This window comes from Plecotus auritus, assembly GCF_963455305.1.
Source record: "Plecotus auritus genome assembly, chromosome: 6".
Lineage (NCBI taxonomy): Eukaryota > Metazoa > Chordata > Mammalia > Chiroptera > Vespertilionidae > Plecotus > Plecotus auritus.
Window position 1 is genome coordinate 163,434,031 of NC_137773.1, and position 22,775 is coordinate 163,456,805.

Sequence of the window (22,775 nt, forward strand, 5' to 3'; positions counted from 1 at the left end):
TGGTTACAAATAAAGAAAAAAAATAAATTAATAGTTTAACTTTGGTTGCATCACGACTAATTTCTCTCCATATTGACTGAAATTTCTTCAATAAATGTGTATAACTTTTTTAAAATTAGAAGGAAAAAACTTCTATTTATTTTAGGGTTAAATGGACAATTGGGTTGCCAGTCATAAAATCTTAACCAAGAATGTTTTTCACTTCAAGATTTTTGGTAACAGAAATTATTTTATTACTCTGTGCATCCATAAGTGCTTCCTATAAACACAACCATAAGAGCTAAAGAATTAGTTCTAGTTGTTTTTTCATATTAGAACATCAGAAGGAATCATAGGATAGTTTATTAGGAAGGTGGACCAGAGCACTAAGGTCTACAGAGAAAGGGACTTATATTTCACTGAATACTATTTTGTTTGGCTTGATTATCATTTTTTTAAACTACGAGTGTGTTACTTTAAGTTGCCCATTTGTACTTTTGTAAATCCTAACACCACACTGGGATTGTGCTTGATATATCAGCTGGGATGAAGAGAAGTTATTGGGGGGCCAAGAGCATATAAAAGCCACTGTTTCTGATAGTGGTGTGGACATTTAAAAATATTTGGAATAAGGATGATAAACATGGCTGAAGGTTGTATCCAGTAATATATGAGTATACCTTAAGAAATACACAATTTTACTTAAACAGAAGTTCCCTAGGGGTTTAAAAGTGAATTTTGTCAAAGGTTTGGAAGGAAGAAATTATGGATCGAGCCCTTTCCTAGGATAATAATGGTGTTCAAAGGGACACAGGGCTTTGTACATACTAGTAAATTTAGATAAAGTGACAAGTCGAAAGAAGGATTGTCTAGAGTGCAACAAAGACTTAGGCTCACAGGTAGTGCATGCTTCTAAGAAGGTTGGCCTGTATGTAGGATTCACTTTCTCTTCCTTTTGCCACTGAGCTGCATTATTATCACATCCCTATGAGTGCTATAATGTCCATCCTGAGTGCTATAATGTCCTCTTGTACTATAATGTCCATCCTGTAAAGATGAATGAGTGGTGAATTGGGGACGCCTTTGCTGTAGAAGGATGTGTAAGACTACAAACATGCTTCCCAGGCCATTGGCTAGAGCTGTTGAGTGTGAATGTGAATTACAGTACTTGGGAGGTGGGGGATGGGGGGGGGGTTGTGCTTCCATTGATCCTCACACATGCAGACCATCATTTCTCACTCTTCTAATAGAGGAATAGTCTACAAATTCTACCTGTCCAGAAGACCAGGGCAGGAAGAGGGAGGGAAGGATGAGCCCTTAGAAATGAAATTATAGTTCCTTTTGCCTACTCTACAGTGCACTGTGATTGTAGACATATAGAGCATTCCGTTACAGCTTGCTTCTATCATGATTACAAACTCAATGGAATTGTTTTATCAATATCCTGGCTTGCTTCTGCAACCACACTGCATTACATACTTGTACCTTCCACTCTTTTTGGATGGCAGAGACCCACAGACCAATGATTCACACAAGACACACTTTTTATTTGTATTTTTGAACACTGCCTTTCAGCAAAGGGAAGTTTGCAAGATGATTCACAGAGATTAATCTGCCCATTTATAGTCAAGCAGACTGCTCCCTTAATCTCTGCATTATAGTAAAATAATGGTTGATCTAGAAGACCTTGTCAAGTCAGTGAGTTTCTCTAATTTTAATAAAACATAGTGATCTCTTTAAGCCAATAAATAATGACCTTGATTCTAATTTTGTCATTATTCAGTATAAAGAAGCAAATTCTCTGGTTTAAAAGTCAATTGAACAGGGTGAGCAGGGAAGTGAGTTTTGGGATTTGTGTTTGGTTTAATAAGACTTTGTGTGCAACATAAATGAAATGAGAAAGTGTCCCATTTTCAAGTGGCGTACTACCAAGCATTTTACTCCCTGAATTTGTCTGTCTTTGTAATTGTTTTATTCTGCTGGGTAATGCCATTTAGGACCTAATTTCTTTTTTTTCATCTTTACTTTTGTCATTTGCACATAAAATGTCCTGAGTTTGCATCCATCTGGAAGAAATATTTGCCATCTTAGAATACTAGCACAATTTATTTGCCTTTCATTCCTCTCTATACCTTGAATTTAGCTTAATTCATTACTACTGTGCACATAAACTGACAAAAAGAAAGACAGAATAATGCATACATACATAAATTTAGAATGTGGATAATTTTGCCGTCATGTCACTCATTGAAAGGGGACCTGACTCAGGTATTCAGCCCTGGTGAGCAAAACTATAAACACAAAGCCATGCATATTAAACTGAATGAAAATATGCCACTTTGCATATACTCACCTAACTTAACCTCCACTGTATTTAAATGTCTTTATCTACCCTACTAGACTATAAACTTGCTGCCAGGAAGAGCCATGGTAGAGAGTCTTTGTTTTCCTTGTAGTGTCTAACATGCTATCTTCCTTGCACATGGAAAATATTTAGTAAATTGAATAATAATAATAATAATGGAAAAGTCACACCATGGTTCAAATGTGTCCCTCATAACAGGTGGATCCCATTCAAAAAAAATAGATGTCTCATTTTAGTGTTTCTGGCTCTAGAATATCAGAATATTTAAGTAAGCTCAAAATTTGGGGAATATACTGAAGCAATATAATGGATATTGTATAATGGACACCATTACCCATCTTATTGGCCTCTATTTGTTAAGTATCTGAGGGCTGCAGCCATTTGTGTAAGATGTACATATGCTGTCCTTTTCTGTACCATAAGCATCTTATTTTCTAAGATGTTTCAAAGCACAGGTGATTTCATGTTTCGGAATTTTTTCCCCCTCAAAATGAGCACTCTTGTTTCTGGCGTTGGCATTCTGGCAGGACTTGCCTTTTGCCTTTATTTTTCACACATCTACGTTAGGCCATGTTGCTATTGTATGGGTTCCTCTGTTGTACCCTTGCTTCATTATAATGATCACCCACAGGAAATGGATGCAAAAGAAGATACTAAAGAAATGACTGAGTTTTCTTCTTAGTTTGGCTTTATAAGTATAAAAGTAACGAAGAATTTATCAATGCTGCCTTTCAGCTACCTTCTTTGATCACATAATGCAGAAACTAGGAAATCCAATAATAAGAGAATGCATTCAGCAATAACTCAACAGCATAGGGATGCAAGAGAAATCCAGCAGAGACAGAAAGACATGGAGGCAGCTAGACTCCATCACCTCTACGAAGCATGCAAAGCGCTGGTCCCTTCCTGCAGATCACATTAACCTGCTTGTGATTCAGTTTTCCTGCTCAGAGCCCGGACAACAGTCACCTAATATGGTACAGTCTAAATAGCAGGAGGGGGAATTTATGGAAGGTCAAGTCTTAAACATCACCAACTGCTACATTTGAGTAGAACTTCAGTCGAACATTTAATTCCTAGACAAAGTGTGTGCTTATCCTATTTAAAAATTGCATTTGACTCACAGCTGGATCGTCTCTGAAAGAAGTTGGGTGTCACATCAAGCCATCTGTGTTTCTGTGGGCTTTTACGACAGTCATTCTGAAGAGGAAGAGGAAGAGCAATGCACATGTCGTGAAATTTAATGTGCGGTTACACTTGGAGAGCGAGTCTCCCTTGGCCTCCGAGGGCCACCACCAACTGCAGCTGGAGTTCTGGTTTTATCGTTCTCCCCTCCCCACCACAGAGAACAATTCCAACATGAGTATGGAAGTAAGCAGTTTAAATAGAGAATCTAAGGAGCTGATGGTATAAAATATAAAACATTCAACAAAATTCAAATGGATTGTCACACAGTGGTCCTGTTGAATGGCAAAGGTCACTGAGAAGAAGCTGCGTATAAATCCTCGAAAAACAAAACCAGAACTCTGGGCAATACCATTGTTGGTAAAATTATGTTATAATTTTTAAATACATATAGGTATATATAGTTTCTTTTGTGTGTTTTTTTTCCTGTAAAGTCTTCAGGCTTGTAATGTACTACAAATAGCAAAACTTTCAATTAACACCCGAAGTTTAAAGAATTTCAGGAAGGCATTGATTCTATCTGCCAATGGATTGAATGCGTTTGGCGAATGACCTAATTAGCGTGGAGCTGGTTCTTTCTCCTGCTCTGCTTCCCACTAATTGAGGACTGCTGGCCTTCTCCCCTCAACAAGGAAGCAAAACAAGGACGGGTGTGTGGAGAAAACAGTGACATCGTTTTTAATTCATTCGAACCTGCTGCCAAGTTTAATTATGCAGTTGAGGGGTGAGACAGGTGGGCTTCCTGCCACTTGGGCTGGGCTTTGCGCTGGTTACCAGTCACGGGAGTGTTGTCCGGGGTTGAGCAGTCACCATAAAGCATGATTAGCTGGAGCTGAACTAATCTCCCCACCCTGGCCCTCACCAGATGCAGCTGCAGAGACTCCTGTTCCCCGACTTGATTATTTGTCATTAAGCAAAGCAAATTGAAACCAAATTGAAGTTGATTTTTTTTTTCCTTAGCGAATGCTTCGTGATTCTTCAGGGGCAGCTCCGTATTCCATTTTGTTTTCTTCTCATTGTGATGTGGCAGATGCAGTCACAGAAAACTCAGGAATGGAGTGTTTCTTTCTAGAATCGGGGTGTTTCTCAGGGTGGCCCGGGACACTTTGACCTCGGAACTTGCATTTTAATTAATGAGAGTGTGTATTGGAGAACACAAAAGTCAGTGAAGTATTTCACTCCTGGTAGCTTCTTTTTAAAACTGTGGTGAAATATATTTTAATGGTAAAGAACAAGAAACTCTACTTGGTTTGGTGCTAAATCTTTATAATGTTCATTCTTCCAATTCCCAAAGTTATTTTCCAGTTTTATATATTTTTCTTTTTTCCTATTTGTTTATTTTAATTGAATTTATTGGGGTGACATCGGTTAATAAGATTATATAGGTTTCAGGTGTATGATTCTATAGAGCATCACTGTACATTGTATTATGTGCTCACCATGGCAAGTCATGTCTCCACCCATCACCATTTATTCCCCCTTTACTTTCTTCTACCCACCCCCCTCCTGTCCCTCTGGTAATGACCATACTGTTGTCTGTGTCTATGAGTTTTTTTATTATTATTATTTGCTTAATCCCTTCACCTTTTTCACCCAGACCCCCACCCCTTCCTCTAGGGCCTTATTCTTTAACATTTTTTCACCAGGTCTGAGCTCCCCTGTTGGGGTGGAGCCTTCCATAGAGGAGACATTATATAGGAAGGGGACACTCTCTTTCCTTGCTGGCGTGCTAGCTCTCAGAAATACTCTCTTCTCCAAGTCCTCCCATCCCCTCCTCAATTCAGAGAGAACTCAGGGTGCCTCACAGAGATGTCTTCCGCCCTGGACGTCAGCATCATGATGTTGTCCTATGCTGTATAACATTTAGTGGGTGGCAGGAGAGGGGGGAACCCAGAGAAGAAAAGCTGCACTGGACTAGACTCCAGCAGTCCTGAAATCTGGGGCTGCTTTTCTGGGTTCAGGGCTGAACCAGAGAGAGAGAGAAACATTTATGTGATGTTGTCTCCCAAACATGCCCTGATCAGGGCCAGGATCCAGCCTGCAACCGAGGTATGTGCCCTTGACTGGAAATGAACCCAGAACCCTTCAGTCTGCAGGCCAATGCTCTATCCCCTGAGCCAAACTAACTAGGGATCTGCTTGATCTTTTTAATTCAAAATTACCAAGAACAATCTCTTAACAGGTGCAACCAAAAAAAGTATTTGTTGAATAATTTGAATAAATACTCAGTAGTTCTCTACCCGGGCTTCATATTAAAATCAGCAGGGAATAGACACACACATACCTATATACATACACACACACAGAGAAACACACAAATGTCTCTGTGTGTGTGTGTGTGTGTATGTGTAAACATTTGGGCCACATTTCCAAAAATATTGATTTAATTTTCTTGTGGCTGAGTCCTGGGCATTGGTATTTTTTTAAGCTCCCCATGTGATTGTAGTTTGCAGTTAAGGCTGAAAACCATAGTATCTTCTATCTTTAAACAGACAGCTCATTAGACTTCACACTCCCCACTGTCTGAAACTGTTTATTAATTCCCAATCCCAGCCAAGATCATGGCAATGAGGCTGGTAAGCATTTTTTGCCTCCTCATCTCTCTCTCTCTCACTCTTCCACTCAGATAGGCTTCAATCCCCACCACTTACCTAAAGCAAATCACAATAATGACATCAAGGCTCCTGAACACGCTGAGCATTTCCAAGCTCTCCCTCATACTTTGTAGCGTTTGGCACAGCCCATCTCTCTCTCCTTGGACACTTCCTTAACTTTCAGACATCCTATTACCTCTTCATTTCCTTCTTCCTCTCTGATTCTCCTTCCACCTCTGCACACTCATTTTCTCAGTTGACACCTAAATGTTGAAGTTGTTCAAACTCTAAACCTGAACCCTTTGTTTCTGCTTACATTAGGCATTTTTTATCTATTTCTATCTCTGTACACATATTTATGGTGTTGACCTCCTAATTTGCATATCCAATCCTACCCCCTCTTTTGTGCAACAGCCAAAAAACTCCAACTGCTACTTGACATTTTTACTTAGATATTTCACAGGCATTTCTGACTCATCATGTCTCACATTGATACTGTACTTTTTCCTCTCCCTTGCTGGATCCTCCTCTACTCTCCCCATTTCAGTAAATATATCTCTAGCCACCCGGTGGCTTATGCCAAGAAAGAGCAGTAATAATCCATGTCTTATGTAGCTCCCTTACATCCAACCAAGTCAATCTATTACCAACTCCTATTAATTAAAAGTATAATTCACATCATCCATCTCATTTCATTCACTTCATTGCCAGCTGCCACTTGCCTCTATGTCACCTTGCTGATTCCATTCTTGCTGCCCACTTTCTCCACAATCATTCAGTCTTTAGCAGAAGCCAGTTAAAGCGACAATTTAAGAAATTCTGCTTCTTATGACTTCCAATAATAAACAATCAGTAGTTAGATACTATATTATATGCTCTAATTTTCTTTCAAGGAAGACATGCCATTTTGTCGTTATAGATTCATTTATATATGGTTATTTTATTTATGTCTATCCCCCAACTCAACTATATGCTGTATCAGGATGGGAACTGGAGCTATTTTTTAAAATATATTTTATTTATTTCAGAGAGGAAGGAGAGGGGGAGAGAGAGATAGAAACATCAATGATGAGAATCATTGATCGGCTGGCCTCCTGCTCGCCCCCCACTGGGGATCAAGCCCACAACCCAGGCATGTACCCTGATTGGGAATGGAACCGCGCGTCCTGGTTCTTAAGTCTACACTCAACCACTAAGCCATGCTGGGTGGGCAGAACTGGAACTATTTTATTCACTATTATATGCCCTGTGCCAGGCAAAGTGCCTGACATGGTGTTTCATCATAGAGTGAAAGAATGAGCATGGGAATGCATGAGGAAGAGTGGCCAAAGCATGAGGTAGAAGGGGGTGCCTGACTTAGCCAGTTCTATTGAGAACTCAACCACTCCATTAATTGACTGAACAAGCTGGACTGAGCTCTTTCATGGAATTGCTTTATTCCATGCCCTAACTTCAAAATCCAAGAGATGTTCAAGAATTGCATTCTCTCCATGGTGGAACTCAGGGGCCACTAGAAATAGTTTGCAAAGTGAGGGTATGCAGCAGTTCATTGTATGGTATAGTTGGGAGGGCATATGCAGACGTGGCCTCAAATCCTGGAGCTGCCAGTTAGGCAGCCTGTGATTTGTGTCATCACCTCTCCCTAGCCCCAGTTCCTTCATGTTTGCACCCGAAGGGACACGAGGACAATAGCCCATGAAGTCATTAGAGTTTCAGCAGGTGCCAACATGGCAACCACCGAGCACCTATTCTGGTACATAGGAGAAAACATCTGCATTTTAGTTTTATGTTCTGCTCCTTCTAACTCTAATGCTTGATGTATTTTGTTCTTATCCCCTTTTTATTCTGGCTTTTTTCGCCTATTTTACTCAACTTAGTGGGTGGTACTACTCCTGTTATTCACATAGTTTGAGTTTCGTGGGAAGAGAAGAATTACTAGCACTTATAGAGCAGGCTTTCTTTTGGATTAGAAATACAAACTTCACAGCTACTCTGCCCAGCTTTTCAGAAGCATTTGATGGTATACTGCTGGGTAACAAGTTCATTTTAGGATAACATGCTGGGAGGAAGAAAGAAGGAGGGATTTGAGGGGAGAAAATTAAAAAGTTAATTAAAAGAAACAACCTGGTAATTGAATTCTCTTGCACATTTCTTTGCTTGTTTGGAGGGGGGTGTCACAGTGCATGGTTAGTAAGGTTGCCTTTGTAGCTCACCTCAAAACCCCTAAGTGAGACAAGGAAAAGAGTACAGAGCCAATCCCTGCCTAATAAGTGAGAAGAGGCGTAAGTTACATATGGTGGGTTTTTAGATGTGCCGAGCAAAGCTGCCCTCCTACTCATTCTTGAGTATTTTTGTTTTTAAATATTCTTGGCAGCTTACATTACTGTTAGGCTAAGTCCTGGACTCATATCTGCTATTTTATGGGCATGCAAAAATCTCTTCTGCATTTAGTCTGTTTTACTGGCTATTTACCTGGCCTTCCTCTGTATCCACCCCTCCACTACCCCCCCCCCCTCCCGCCCCGGCCACACACACACAGGCACACAATCAGTAAACTATAGGCAACACTTGTGTCCTTTTCAGATTGTACCCCAATAACAAGTGGCATGGGTGTGTTTACTTAATTTAAAATGAGTTCCTTATTTTTATAAGAAGCTTGAATATCTATGTCATTATTTTTATCACAGATCACTTTAGAGTTAAAATAATTTACTTAGGATGTGATTGAGAGAGAGAAGGTCCTGTAATGAATTAGCATGGGCATTGGAATCAGCTGGAGCCACATTCCAACCCTAAATCCCATTAACAACATTTATTAACTCATGTAGTCAACATGTATTGATTGAATACTTACTGTGTGCCAGGTACTGTTGAAATTGCTGGTGATATTTTCAGTCAAGTTCTGTTATAACTTTTATTAACACCAACTTTTTTGAGGTTTTGAAAATTAACTTTAGAGAGAAACTCTAAAAAGAATATTTTTCAACATTTTGTGTTTCTCATTCTTGCAACAAATCCATTCAGGAAAATAGAATAGGGTTCAATAATGTATTATTACCTTACTCACAAAATTAGTCTAAATCAGGTTGCTGATGGTAAACCCACGCTACAAAGCAATCTCCAAAACACGAGACTTACTATTTTATGTTTATTTTATTAAAAATGTTTTTAAAATATACTTTTATTGATTTCAGAGAGGAAAGGAGAAGGAGAGAGAGATAAAAACATCAATGATGAGAAAGAATCCTTGATCGGCTGCCTCCTGCACGCCCCCCACTGGGGATCGAGCCCACAACCCAGGTATGTGCCCTTGACCGGAATCGAACCATGACCTCCTGGTTCATAGGTAGACGTTCAACTACCGAGCCATGCCGGCTGAGCTAAGAATTTATTTAAATCACAAGTTTTTCTCCTACAACAGCTCCAGTATTTCCTCCCTTCATGGAAAATAGGTACCCCCAGAATGATGTACACAGACTTCTAGACTGTAGACCCTGACATGTTGCAAATTAACCGCCCAGAGAGACCAGGAGCACCTGGCTGACTTTTGCTTCCCCACAGACACGTGAGTGGAGGTAAAGATGCTCTCAATCCCCCCAATCAGAGAGTGAGCGCCCGGGAGCACGTGGGCCCAGGGGACGCACGTGGGGCCGCAAAGAAAAAACGCTCCTGGGTTCAGGCAGCGGACACAGACTTCGGACGCTTATTTTTAATGATATTGTGATTTTTCCAGACGCGGTGAGGACCATAGATGGAGAGCCTTTATGCAAGTGAGAGCTCAAACCCTCATTTCCTCGGTGTGGTGGAGAGCCAGCTACTTGCGAGTGCTAACAGGGGGGTTTGTGTTTCCACAGGTTACGGTTTTGTGGATTTCGACAGTCCCGCAGCAGCCCAGAAAGCGGTAGCGTCTCTCAAGGCAAATGGGGTGCAGGCACAGATGGCCAAGGTAAGGCTGTGGTGTTTTAGGTTGTTTGCTTTGTGATCATATGTTTCTCCTTTGCTGTCAGCTGAATCCGAATTGCAGTTTGCAACAATTTGGATCATATTTACTTGTTAGGGGAAAAGAAGAAACCCTACAGTAAGTTTGGCTTAGAAGAATCTGGCTGGTTTATTTGTTGTTGTTTTTTTCAGTATGTTTATTTGTGTGCTCTTTTGTTATGGTAACCTCACTGGTGACTTAAGGGCACTTGTGGAGTGCTCTGGTTTGCCTGGAAAAAGGGGTGTGTGTGTGTGTGTGTGTGTGTGTGTGTGTGTCCAGGACCTTCAGCAGGAAATAGTATTGGAGTAGTCCAGTACGCAGCTAGTTGTCTTTGATAAACAGTGTGACAAAAATTGCTGTCTCATGTTTGGGGAGAGCTAATTGCTGAATGATGATGATGTTTAATCTGTGTAAGGAACTGAGGTTAACCAAAGGGTTTGTTGTCTGGATAGAATTTCACGTTGGCCTTTTTAGAGTTTACCTAGATGATAATATCCTAAATTTTAATAATTTTCAACACTCATTTATTGATATGTGGAACAAATAGTCTGGAACTTCCTATCTGAAATTATAATGCATTTTTATATTCAAGAAAATAAAATAAATGAAACAAAATATAGTTTTGTATCCTGATCGCAGTGATGGTAATAAGAATCTACAGGTGTGATAAAATGGCACAAAACTACACACATATTGTACTAATGTCAATTTCTTGGTTTTGATATTGTACTATTATTACATAATATGTAATATTGGGGAAACAGGGTGAGCAAGCAGTACATGGGACTCCCTTTATGTTCTTTCCAAAGTCTGTAAATCTATATTTCCAACTGAATTTTTTTTAAATTTTTTTAAAATTTATGACATAAAGATGTTTGGTACATATTTATTTCAAAATAATAGTCATTTTATATTTATTTTACATGCAACTCAAGTTTTAAAGTATTTTTTCTGATTATTATTACTGTTTGAGTTTGTTTATATCTAATTCTCAAAAGTTAGGTAGAAGAGCCAGCAGATCTTGAAATGCATTTATGTCATATTCATGAATACACATACTCTTAATTATTGCCATAACAGCTGAGTGATATAATGACAGAGTCATCAAATTTTCAGTCATTGGAATTTTGTTAGGATGGCTAACATTCACTAAGAACATTTTGCATTTTTTAAGTTCAGATAACTAGAGTTGGGATATTTGGTTTTCTTCATCTTCGGTTGTCTTCTAGCAAACTGATACCATCAATATCTGTTCACCTTTTGTTGTGGGTCACTTCACATATAGATTACTTTGATAGACTCATTGCTCTTTATGACTCATTAATTGTTTTCAAGGCAGTATAAATTAGAGTTCGAATTCTTTCAGCTGTGTAATGTATTCCTCATCTGGATTATGCCTGGAAGCTTTGAATTTGGTCACAAGCTAAGATTGATGAAGTTAATATTTGCAATTAATAAGAAAATTATGTACATGTCTTGGTTTGAAACTTACTTGGAAAAAAATTAAGTTACTTGGCAACTTAAGCAGTGACTTACACCTTGGGAACAAGTGATAAAATGTAGGTGTTGAGTATATGCAAAATTGAGACTTAAAGGAAATACTTACAAGACATTTACAAATGCTTATAAAAATTGTATATTTAATCAATGTTATTGATAAAATACCAAATTTTGGAAATTACTAGTTTGTGACAATTTAGAAATAATGAATACAGTATGCATAATTTCCAATATTTCAAATGTTCTGAGAATACATATGTGGTACTTATTGGATCAACAGAAAAAGAAAGTTGCCATTAATTTTATAACTACCAAGGAGCCATCGTATTTCCCCTCTTTTTCTCAGCATTCTTCTACATGAGAACTCTATTCTCTCTCTCTCTCTCTCTCTCTCTCTCTCTCTCTCTCACACACACACACACACACACACACACACACACACACACACACACACACACACACACACACATCTCCGTCACTGACATCTCAGCTAAGCAGGAAATTATCAAAGAGAAAATATTTTAAGGAGTCTCTAAGAAAATTATTTAGGATAGCTAGCATTTTGGTTCTTAGCTCATGCCCAATGTGCATGGTAAGGAGGTTCCAACTGGAGTGTTTAAAGAGACTTACTTTATTTTATTTCATTATTTTATTTTACTTCTAGAGTTGCTGAAAGATTTCTACCTTACCAATTATGCTGTCTGTGGAATAAATTCTTATTCCCCTTTTTCTCACAAACTTTGGATCTAAAAACCCAGAGCTTTAGATCCACATCTGCCTACTGGAAAACTTTCAGCAGTAAATGACTTTGTAATTTCACTACCCAGAAGCAAATAAATAGCCTCCCTTTGACAATGAAATGGAACAAGCTTGACCACCTGTATTAGCAGATTTCTCACTGAGCTATTGGATTTCATGGTGTTTTTTTCCTTTGTCCTGGTGAAAGCTATTATTTATTATCATATAAACCTGCAGTCTGCAGGGTGTGTGAAACTGCACTATATTTTTTTGCCATTTAAGTGTCCAGTGAATTGCCTCCTGCATCCTTGTTCTTAACAATATCCTACTATGCAGGCTGTGATGCTACACTTCCTGGATTTTAAAGCAAAAATTCTGCAAAATATCTAGTTTCCCAATAGCAACCTAGAGTGAACATGAAACCTTCCAAGTGAATCGCTTTATTTAGCTAACTTATTCCAGTGTGTGCATATGAAAAACTCAACCAATTTGTCAACAAATAGGAATTAAATAATAAATCATCCAGTAAGTGGTAATTGATTAATCATTTATAACCATTAACATGGACTAACAGTTTCTGTATCCTTGCTGTTCTGCCAAAAAGGGTTTTTAGGGATCAGAGGATATGTTTCTTTTAGGAGAGCAGATTTAGAATATTGTAGTAATACATAGTGGTTAAGAGCATAGGTTTGGAGGGAGGGAAACTTGGCCTTGAATACTGGCTCAGATACCACCTGGCTCTGTGACCTTAGCCAAGTTATTTAAATATCTGCAAGTCTCTAATAATCATACCTACGTTATGGGACTGCTGTGAGAATTAATTTTTAAAAACAAAGAATTTAGCATAGTACTTAGATTATACCAAAATTCAATAAATGTTAGTTATTCAGTAAATGTTGTTAGGTATTAAATTCACATTTGTTGCTGAACATTCTATCATATATGCTGTAAGTGTTATGTTATTACAAAACAGTTTTTTGAGGACTATAATAAGTAGTATCAATTAGTAAACATTCTTCTTGCCTGCTAAGTGCCAGACACTTGACTAGGTGTTAGAGAGTCAAGACTGAATTGACTTCTTCCTTTTTCTGAATTTTTAAAATTTAATCTCTCTCCTTGGATTGCTACAGCTCGAGGTTGAGAATATTGGCTGTTATTATTCTTGCCAAGTATACAGAAAACATTCATCCATGTTAATGGTTATACATTATTAATCATTTATCACTTACTGGATGATTTATTGTTTAATTCCTATTTGTTGACAAATTAGTATTTAGAAGAAGTCATTGGCTAAAGAACATGTCTCTGTACACTTAAAAAGAAGAGAGCTAAGAAATCCAGCTAACAATAGCCTAACCTTGTAAGTGTTTATCTTACTTATGATAAGACAGCCATAGATCAGCAGTTCAGGGCAAATGCTTTGGGGTAATATCAAAATCAAGGTTGCTTTGCCATTCTTTATTAGTGGCTTTCATCCCTACATATCATATGTTGCTTTCTAAAGCTCCAGTTATTGTATCTCCAGTTTGGCCAGTACTTAAAACCTATATAATTTTATTAACCAATGTCACCCCAATCCATTGAATAAAAATATAAAAATGAAAGAAAAGGACAAAAGGCTCAAGAACCATTCTGGCTGATTCTGTCATTTTAAAAGCTTTCCCAGAATTCTAACTCAGGAGCTTGTGGACGTTCACCTATCAACATCCAAAGCTGAATCATGATTTTTCCTTAGCTGCAAGAGAGTCTGTAATGACGAATAATTTAGTTTCTTTGCCTCTAGTACAGAAAAATAAGAGTAGTCTATCTTTTGGGTTATTAAACATCAATAACTCCATTCTTCCCATTTATACGTCCTGGGTGGCATGCACTCATTCCTTCCCTTGGGGAGCCTACTTTAAAGCCTCATCCTCTAATCACATCTAGTGATGCCATCATTTCCAACAGGCCCAGACATGGATGCTCTTATGGTTTAACAGCCAATCCTATATAATAAGAGGCTATTATGCAAATTGACTGAACAGTGGAACCAGTCGCTGTGATGCGCACTGACCACCAGGGGGCAGACGCTCAATGCAGAAGCTGCCCCCTGGTGGTCAGTGTGCTCCCACAGGGGGTGCGCCGCTCAACCAGAAGCCAGAGTCACGGCTGGCGGGTGCTCCTGCCTCCATGGCAGCACTAAGGATGTCCAACTGCTGGCTTAGGCAGGGAATGGGCCTAAGTCATCAGTCAGACGTCCCCCGAGGGCTCCCAGACTGTGAGCGAGCACAGGCCGGGCTGAGGGACCCCCTCCCAAATGCACGATTTTCATGCACCGGGCCTCTAGTTTTATAAGACAGGTTATCTGAACTCACATAATTTTGAATCATAGAGGAACAACAGGATACGTGAAGCTAAAGGAAGACTGCCATTTAGCAACAGAGAGAATGGGAAACAAGTGGAAATCACTGATTGCTTATTTGATATACATATCAAATACTATTGGGCAGGAATAGAATTCCCTTGCCCATTATCCCCCATTGTCTCATTGAGGCCTCACTGGAGGACTGTACAGCTTCAGAAGCTTAGTTTTTTTGCATGTAAGTTTCTAGGCTCTAGAAGTATTCTATATATTGAACAGTTATCAATTATTACCAGCAAAGCCTTGAGCTGTCTCAAACTTAGCAGGCCTCCTTATTATTTGCTTTCTGTCAGTTCCAAGGAGAAGTAAAAAAAAAAAAAAAAAAAGTCTCTTTCTAGAGGAAAGGCCCACAGAGGAGTCACCCTCTTTTGGGGACTTTTATAGAAAGTTTTATCAGGTTTACTACTAGGACTGTCATTCTAATTACCAAAGGTGATTCACCACACCATGGGATATGTAGAATAAATCAAAGTTAAGTGATTATAAAAAAGAGACCACGCGTTTGAGAGAATGTCAAGTACATCAGGGATAATACGAAAACACATGTCAACTAGGGCAGAGAACCAGATTGGGACCAGAGAAAGGAATTCTCTTCTATAAATCAAAGACTATAATAGTAGTTCTCTTTGTGGGGAAAAAAAAATCAAAACGAGTGGATTTTTTTTCCACTTGATATTGTAAGAAATAAAGTGGAAAATCAATGAATATATGACAATAAATTCTGTTAACTACAAAATATATCACCTCAGTGGCTAATGCATAACCCTAACAATTATATTCTAGTAGAAGAAATTTCATTAATGAAGGAAGGGCCTAATACACAGATTATTCTAGAAAAAAAATTTTTTAAAGTTCAACCACTAGCCCCCTGATGTGGCTTGTTGTCTACCAAAGCTACTTTTTGCAATGCAGAGCCACCTGCCAGACTTTGTCAGCCAGACTCTTGTGGACTAATGCAATATTTACAGTCTCTGCTTTTACGATTCCTGGGTATATGAGAGTAAACAGGCTAGCTTGTGTTCATGGGTCACTACAATGAGGTGGGGCCTACTAGTAAACCAGCCAAACAGGGAAGCTTCTCAAACGTTCTCGTGTAGGAAAGGGAGAGGCCTTGTTCAAGGGCAACTTCAGTGGGTGATAGGAAAGATACTGCTTTCTGAGGTCAGGTGGGAGACTCAGTCAATACATGATGTAATGATGGATAAGTGTTGTCTTCAGATTCTAATATATCAAGAGTAATGTTCAGGTGTTTTTCTTTTCCAAGAAGACAACAAGATCAGAGAAGCCTATATACTAATATTTATCTACACCCAAAGGTATTTCCCAGGTAGATGAGAGCTATAGCCTTAGGTCGGAATTTTTTTTTATTATTCTCCTACTTTCTTAACTCATGTTGAAAGCCTACTGTGTACCAAGATTGTTCTACTGTCAGGTCAGGCATCTCTCCCCTCTCCCCTCTCCCCTCCTCCCCTCCTCCCCTCCTCCCCTCTCCCCTCCTCCCCTCCTCCCCTCCTCCCCTCTCCCCTCCTCCCCTCCTCCCCTCCTCCCCTCCTCCCCTCTCCCCTCCTCCCCTCCTCCCCTCCTCCCCTCTCCCCTCTCCCCTCTCCCCTCTCCCCTCTCCCCTCTCCCCTCTCCCCTCTCCCCTCTCCCCTCTCCCCTCTCCCCTCTCCCCTCTCCCCTCTCCCCTCTCCCCTCTCCCCTCTCCCCTCTCCCCTCTCCCCTCTCCCCCCTCTCTAAGCATGTCCTCAGGTGAAAATTTAAAAATAGATTATTCTACATTCCAAAGATATAGCATTGAACCAAACAAAGTTTTAAGATTGCATTCTACTAATGGAAGGCAGACAATAAACAAATTGATATGTTAGGACTCAGTGGTCGGCAAACTCATTAGTCAACAGAGCCAAATATCAACAGTACGATGATTGAAATTTCTTTTGAGAGCCAAATTTTTTAAACTTAAACTATATAGGTAGGTACATTGTTATTAACTTAATTAGGGTACTCCTAAACTGGCCTTTGCTAAAAACTCAAGGGGCCAAAGAGCGGCATGTGGCTCGCAAGCCACAGTTTACCGGCCACTGTGTTAGATGGTAAGAAGTGGTTCAAAGACAAAGCAGGATGGGGATACTAAATACATAGTAGATGAGGATGGAGATAGAAGGTTGAGCCAGCATGCATTTTACAGTGGTCAGGGAGTCTCTCTGGTGAAGTGACATTTGAACAGAAATAAAAAAGAAATTATAAAAGTAAACTATAATATGTTTAAGAGATTATTTTGAAAAAATGTCTTTGGTAATTCAAAACAGAGCAGACCTTTTAGTGAGCTAACATGTTTAGGTTGTGTTATATCTATATCTATACTGTCTTCTTAATAATAGGAGGAATGCCACCATCACTTCTCCCTTTATTTTGTGGGGGTTTTCTCGTTTGCAGTCATTCTAATGGTGCATTTCTCTGAGTATATTTTTCATATGAACCAAATCCTAATTGAGTCAGTAAGTACTTTCTTTCAATATTTAACTGCAAATTATGCTGTTCTATTGTATTGCTGGATGTAAAGATATGTCAAGATACCTATACCGCTGTTACGGAATGCACATTAAATAACTAATTCCAAAGAATGGCAGCTCAATGTTGGTTTTAACAGTTCATTACTCTTGATGACTGATGCCATGTAATGAAAACCTTGCTATCTCATTTTCTAAAATGAATGTTTGTGTCACGTGCTCCTGTTGAACATATTTTGAACAGAAGAACTTCTCTAACAAACACCAAATACTGTTTTCCTCATGACTGAGATTTTTGAAGTTGCCAATGAAAGCAATAGTAGTGGTTGGTCATTTATGTACCTGTAAAATATTTGAGAAAGTCTGCTTTGTTGACTATGTCAACTTGGCTCATTTTTTTTTTTTCTGATCCTATTGGACAATGCCAGGATTCAAACCCCAATATTGAAATTGTCAGGAAATCTTAGTCCTTTTTGTTAATTATTTGACCTTTCTGAACCAGAATCTTCTGAACTTAAATATTTGTATTAGCTTCTGCCAAATGATTTACATAATCTGCTTATGAGTCCCACTCTACTTCTGCAAGGACTCCCCTGTATCCTCTCAGTGAAATAGTGGGCATGTACTCTAATACAATTTGCTGCTTTCCTAGCATTTGACAAGAACAAAAATCAACAAAACACCTTAATTTGTGTCAAAATTGGAGTCTATATCGGGTGACGAGATACTTTTTTACCCTAGGGCAGTGGTCTACAAACCGCAGCTCGCGAGCCACATGCGGCTCTTTGGCCCCTTGAGTGTGGCTCTTCCACAAAATACCACGGCCTGGGCGAGTCTATTTTGAAGAAGTGGCATTAGAAGAAGTTTAAGTTTAAAAAATTAGGCTCTCAAAAGAAATTTCAATCGTTGTACTGTTGATATTTGGCTCTGTTGACTAATGAGTTTGTCGACCACTGCCCTAGGGTATGTGTGGAATATAAGTTTTCTTCAGTTTGCAAGAAATACCAACTCTTTCATCTTGCCTCTCTGAAGGGAATGTGTCCACAGGCTGATCTCAATCAGTATCTCATTTCTTGATTTACCATGGAGAAATCGCATAATGAACAGTCTTCATTCATGGCTTTAATAATTTGTTCTTAAAATTGAAAGAAGCAGATCCTTTCTCTGGTCACTATTGTTGTAAAGTGAGGGGACCTAATTATAAGCATTACTTTGTCACATGTAGATTATAATCCCATTGAAAATAGAAAAAGAAGCTGTAGTGTTTGTATTGAGCTTGTTATCAGGATAATTCTGGCTTAGTAAAATGAGTTGAGGAGTGTTCTCCATCTTCAAGTTTTTGGAAGAGTTGAGAAAGGCTGGTGTTAATTTTTCTTTGAATGTTTGATAGAACTCGCCAAGGGATCATCTGGCCCTGAGATTTTCCATATTGAGTTCTTGATTACTGATTCAATATTCTTACCGGTAATTAGTTGGTCTTCTCAGATTTTCTATTTATTTAAGATTCAATCTTGATAGGTTCTGTGTTTTTCACAATTTATCCATTTCTTCTAGGTGATCCAATGTATTGGCATATAATTGTTTATAGTAGTATCTTATGATCCCCATTTGTATTTTTGTAAATCCTCTTTCATTTAGGATTTTGTTTGAGACTTCTTTTTTCTTAGGTTAGCTAAATGTTTGTCAGTTCGTTTAGCTTTTCAAAAACCAGCTCTTAATTTCATTGATCTTTCTTTATTGTTTTTTCTGGTCTTTATTTCATTTATATATGCTCTGACCTTTGTTATTTCTTTCCTTGTACTAACTCTGGGACTATTTTCTTTTTCCATTTCCTTGGAATGTAAAGTTAGATTGTTTAAAATCTTTCTTTTTTCTTAATGTACGTGTTTATTGCCATAAACTTCTCTCTTAGAACTGATTTTGTTGCTTCCAATAAATTTCAGTATGTGATATTTCCATTTTTGTTTGCTTCAAAGGTTTTTTCATTTCCCTTTTAATTTCTTTTTTTGTCCCATTGGTTGTTCAGTGGTGTATTGTTTAATTTCCACATATTTGTGAATTTTCCAGTTTTCTTTCTGTTATTTCTAGTTTCATAACTTTGTGGTTGGGAAAGATACTTGGTATGATTCAATCTTCTTAAATTTGCTTAGACTTATTTTGTGATCTGTCATATGATCTACCCTGGAGAATGTTTTGTATACACTTGAGAAGACTATATATTCCATTACTGTTGGATGGAACGTTCTATATATGTCTGTTAGGTCCATTTGACAGAAGAACCACAGATAGCGTTATTATACCTTAGACGGAGAAAATGGCCCATGAATTAATGTTTAAAATGTGCAATTTCGGCAATCAAGGCTCACCTCAGCATTTGCTAGCACACAGGAAACCAGCTCATGGCTTATAATGTCTAGGAAATTAGTAACTCATGCATATGTAAATGCTCCATTCCCAGCCAAATGATTTATTTAACGGATGGCTGGAGCTCTTATAGGGACTGTTACCACAGTGGAATAGTAAGGCTTTATAAACCAGACTGCATGCTAATCCATGTTATACTCCAACTGAAGAATTTAACCATAATATACAATACCCTGGAAAATTGTATACCTAGAATGTCAAGATGTTAAAGTCACCAACATTCTAGATTGCAAAAAAATCTTTTCATTTTAACACTATTATTATCATATTTTTCTCATAACACTGTTATCTTAATTAGTATTCTGTAAAAATGAATTGTGAATATCTTTTAGTTGTGAGAAAGATACTAAATCAGATGTCACTTTGCTTAATGTCCTATTCCTGTCTGTTAATTTTGTCAGTGATAGTGTTGATTATTTATAATTCATTGCTTGCATTCATTGATTTTCTATAGAGCATCAGGCAGCCTTGTGCTGTGCTTTCACATTCTGTCTCATTTAATCCTCCCACCCTTCTCCTCCTATTCCCCTTTCACAGTTCACTTTTGCATATCCTTCAAGGAACAGTTCAAATAACAGTTCCTTTTGAAAATCTTAATGACACCCCCATCTATGTCATGCTGCTCTTTTTATATGGTCTCATAGGATCTTGTTCAGTTTTCTAGAATCTATCTTCACAATTAGTAAGTTAAATTTTATATTAAAGGCAATTATATTCTGTCCCTCTCCCACTCTATAATAGTTTTAAGTGCAAAGACTCTAATGCTTCCTGCCACCTCTGTGTACCTTCTGAACCAAGCACAGTATCTGCCCAGCAGGTAGCAGGTAATAATAAATATTTGTTGAATGAAAGAATTCTGCTGGAGGTTATTATTGTTCCAGTTTTACAAATGAAGAAATTAAAGCGCAAAAAGTTTAACTTAATCAAGGTCACACAGCTAACTAGATGTCAGGATCTCATCTTACATCTGACTTCAAAGCCATTATTATATTAGAGTTATTTTAATTGAATAGGACAGTGGAAGCACTGTAAAATGTTTCTATAAAAAACTAAACTTTACTAAGTGTTTGCCATTTTTCTGTACAATCTTTAGAGCAGTGGTTCTCAATTGGAGGTAATGCCCTCCTCCCCCAATGACTATTTGGCGATGTGTGAAGATATTTTTAATGATCACAATGCGGGGAAAGGTGTGACTTGCATCTTATGATGCATGGAAGCGTCCTCCCCTGCTATGTTGGTCAGTTCAGCCACCTACCTTCCTTCCTTCATTGATTTACTCAACATATATCCACAGGGTGCCTAGTATGAGGAAAACCAATGGTGAATAAAACACAATTACAGATGAAAATAAATTCACAGTCCATAGGAATGTACATATAAGTACATAAGTAATTGTTATACATGGTGAACAGTTAATCAGGGATGTCTCCACTTGTCAGCACATAGTGGAGACGATGTATTTCACCTGGGATGTTAAGGAATCTTTTCCAGGAGGTAGTGGCATCTAAGCTAATATCTGGAAGATGCTTTAGAGCACTGGTTCTCAACTGCAATATCTAGAAACATACTTGGTTGTCACAACTGGGGGAAGGGACACTACTGGCCTCTAGTGGGTAGGTAGAGGCCAGGGTAGCTGCTAAACACCCTACAATACAAAGAGCAGCACCTCACCCCAGTCAGACACACACACATGACACAAGGAATGATTTGGTTGGTCTAAAAGTCAATAATGTTGAAGTTGAGAAACCCTATTTCTTTTTACTGAATTTATCGGGGTGATATTGGTTAATAAAATTATATAGGTTTCAGTATACAATGCTATCATACATCATGTGTATATTGTATTATGTGCTTACCACCCCAAGTCAAGTCCCCTTCCATCACCATTTATCCCCTTTTAACCTATAGAGAAACCCTGTTTTAGAAAGAGTATTCCAGGCCATATAATGTCATCAATGCAATTTTAACTCAATTTTGTTGTCCTTGATTATTACTTTTATAAATTGCATATGGCAATAAAGTAGAATCTACCTACCTATCTACTATGTATTATGTTGCATCTTATAAGTGATAGAAAACTATAAGATGACTTATTAGAAACTAACATTTTAATACATTTAATGACATGTCATACTTAATAATAATTGATCATACCTTTTTCTTTTTTAATTTCTATCACAGTCCAATCTTAAGCCTTTATACTACTTCCATTTTTCAGTATAGTCCTATGACCTACTCACTTTGGGGCCACAGTTCATGCCTGGTTCATCTTCATCTTTACCTTATGGTACTGCTCATCATGGGCTTCCAAGAAGTTAACACGCTGCCGAGGCTGAACAATTAAGTCCACTGAAAAATAGAAACCAACTGATTAAATACTTATTACACTGCAGTCCCTGCAAATGGGCCCAGATAATAAATTTTTGATGATTGAAATTTCTTTCCATTAGAGTTCTGAAATCCTATCTGATTAAGCTTCTTCTCAATCATTTGCTATGAATATTAGAATTTTTCAGGAAATGCCTCTGTTCCCTTTTTCTCTCAAGATCCATTTTAGTAGATAGAGAACATTAGTTTTCCTTCAGGGGTAGACCAATAGGGCATCGGAAATTTGGCATTTGTCTACCAGCATGTCTTTTGAAAAAGGGTAGAAAATAATGATAAATGAAAAACACAGGTACTTTTGGAAGTCTATTGGTATTTTTGGCTATGCTGACATACTCCCCCCCAAATAAAGCATAAATAAACCTTATAATGACTCTTTTTCCTGTTTCTAAACAACAAGGATTATTCAAGAAGAATATAGAGAAAGTAGAAATGGGAGATGATACAACATTGCTTCAAAGTTGATGAACCAGTAAGAATAAAGCATGGAGATCTATTATGCTTGGTTTGCAGTTCAGATTCTATGATATTGACTATTCTCCCAATTCCAGTTTTAATGGATGGGCATAATGCATGATGTCCAGTGTACAGGCTTTGATGATTTATGTCTCTTATGTTAATACTGCTACCATGCCCATTAAACTTCCAAGGATGTTGAAATAGCTAGTGAGGAGCTGGTCTGCTGTAGCAGTTTTTGTGTTACAAGGTCTTCTGCTGT

The 22,775-nt window shown here is 38.2% G+C and overlaps 1 protein-coding gene across 9 annotated transcripts in view; it reads left to right on the forward strand.

The window, feature by feature from the left end:
- Positions 1-22,775, forward strand: part of RBMS3 (RNA binding motif single stranded interacting protein 3) — a gene marked incomplete at its 3' end in the record, with an annotated part of 1,264,947 nt that overhangs the window by 885,658 nt on the left and 356,514 nt on the right. For all 9 annotated transcript variants that reach the window (XM_080673189.1, XM_080673187.1, XM_080673188.1 and 6 more), the window contains one exon: positions 9,978-10,069. In XM_080673189.1, the coding sequence (XP_080529315.1) occupies positions 9,978-10,069 (92 nt within the window). The remainder of the gene's footprint in view (positions 1-9,977; positions 10,070-22,775) is intronic.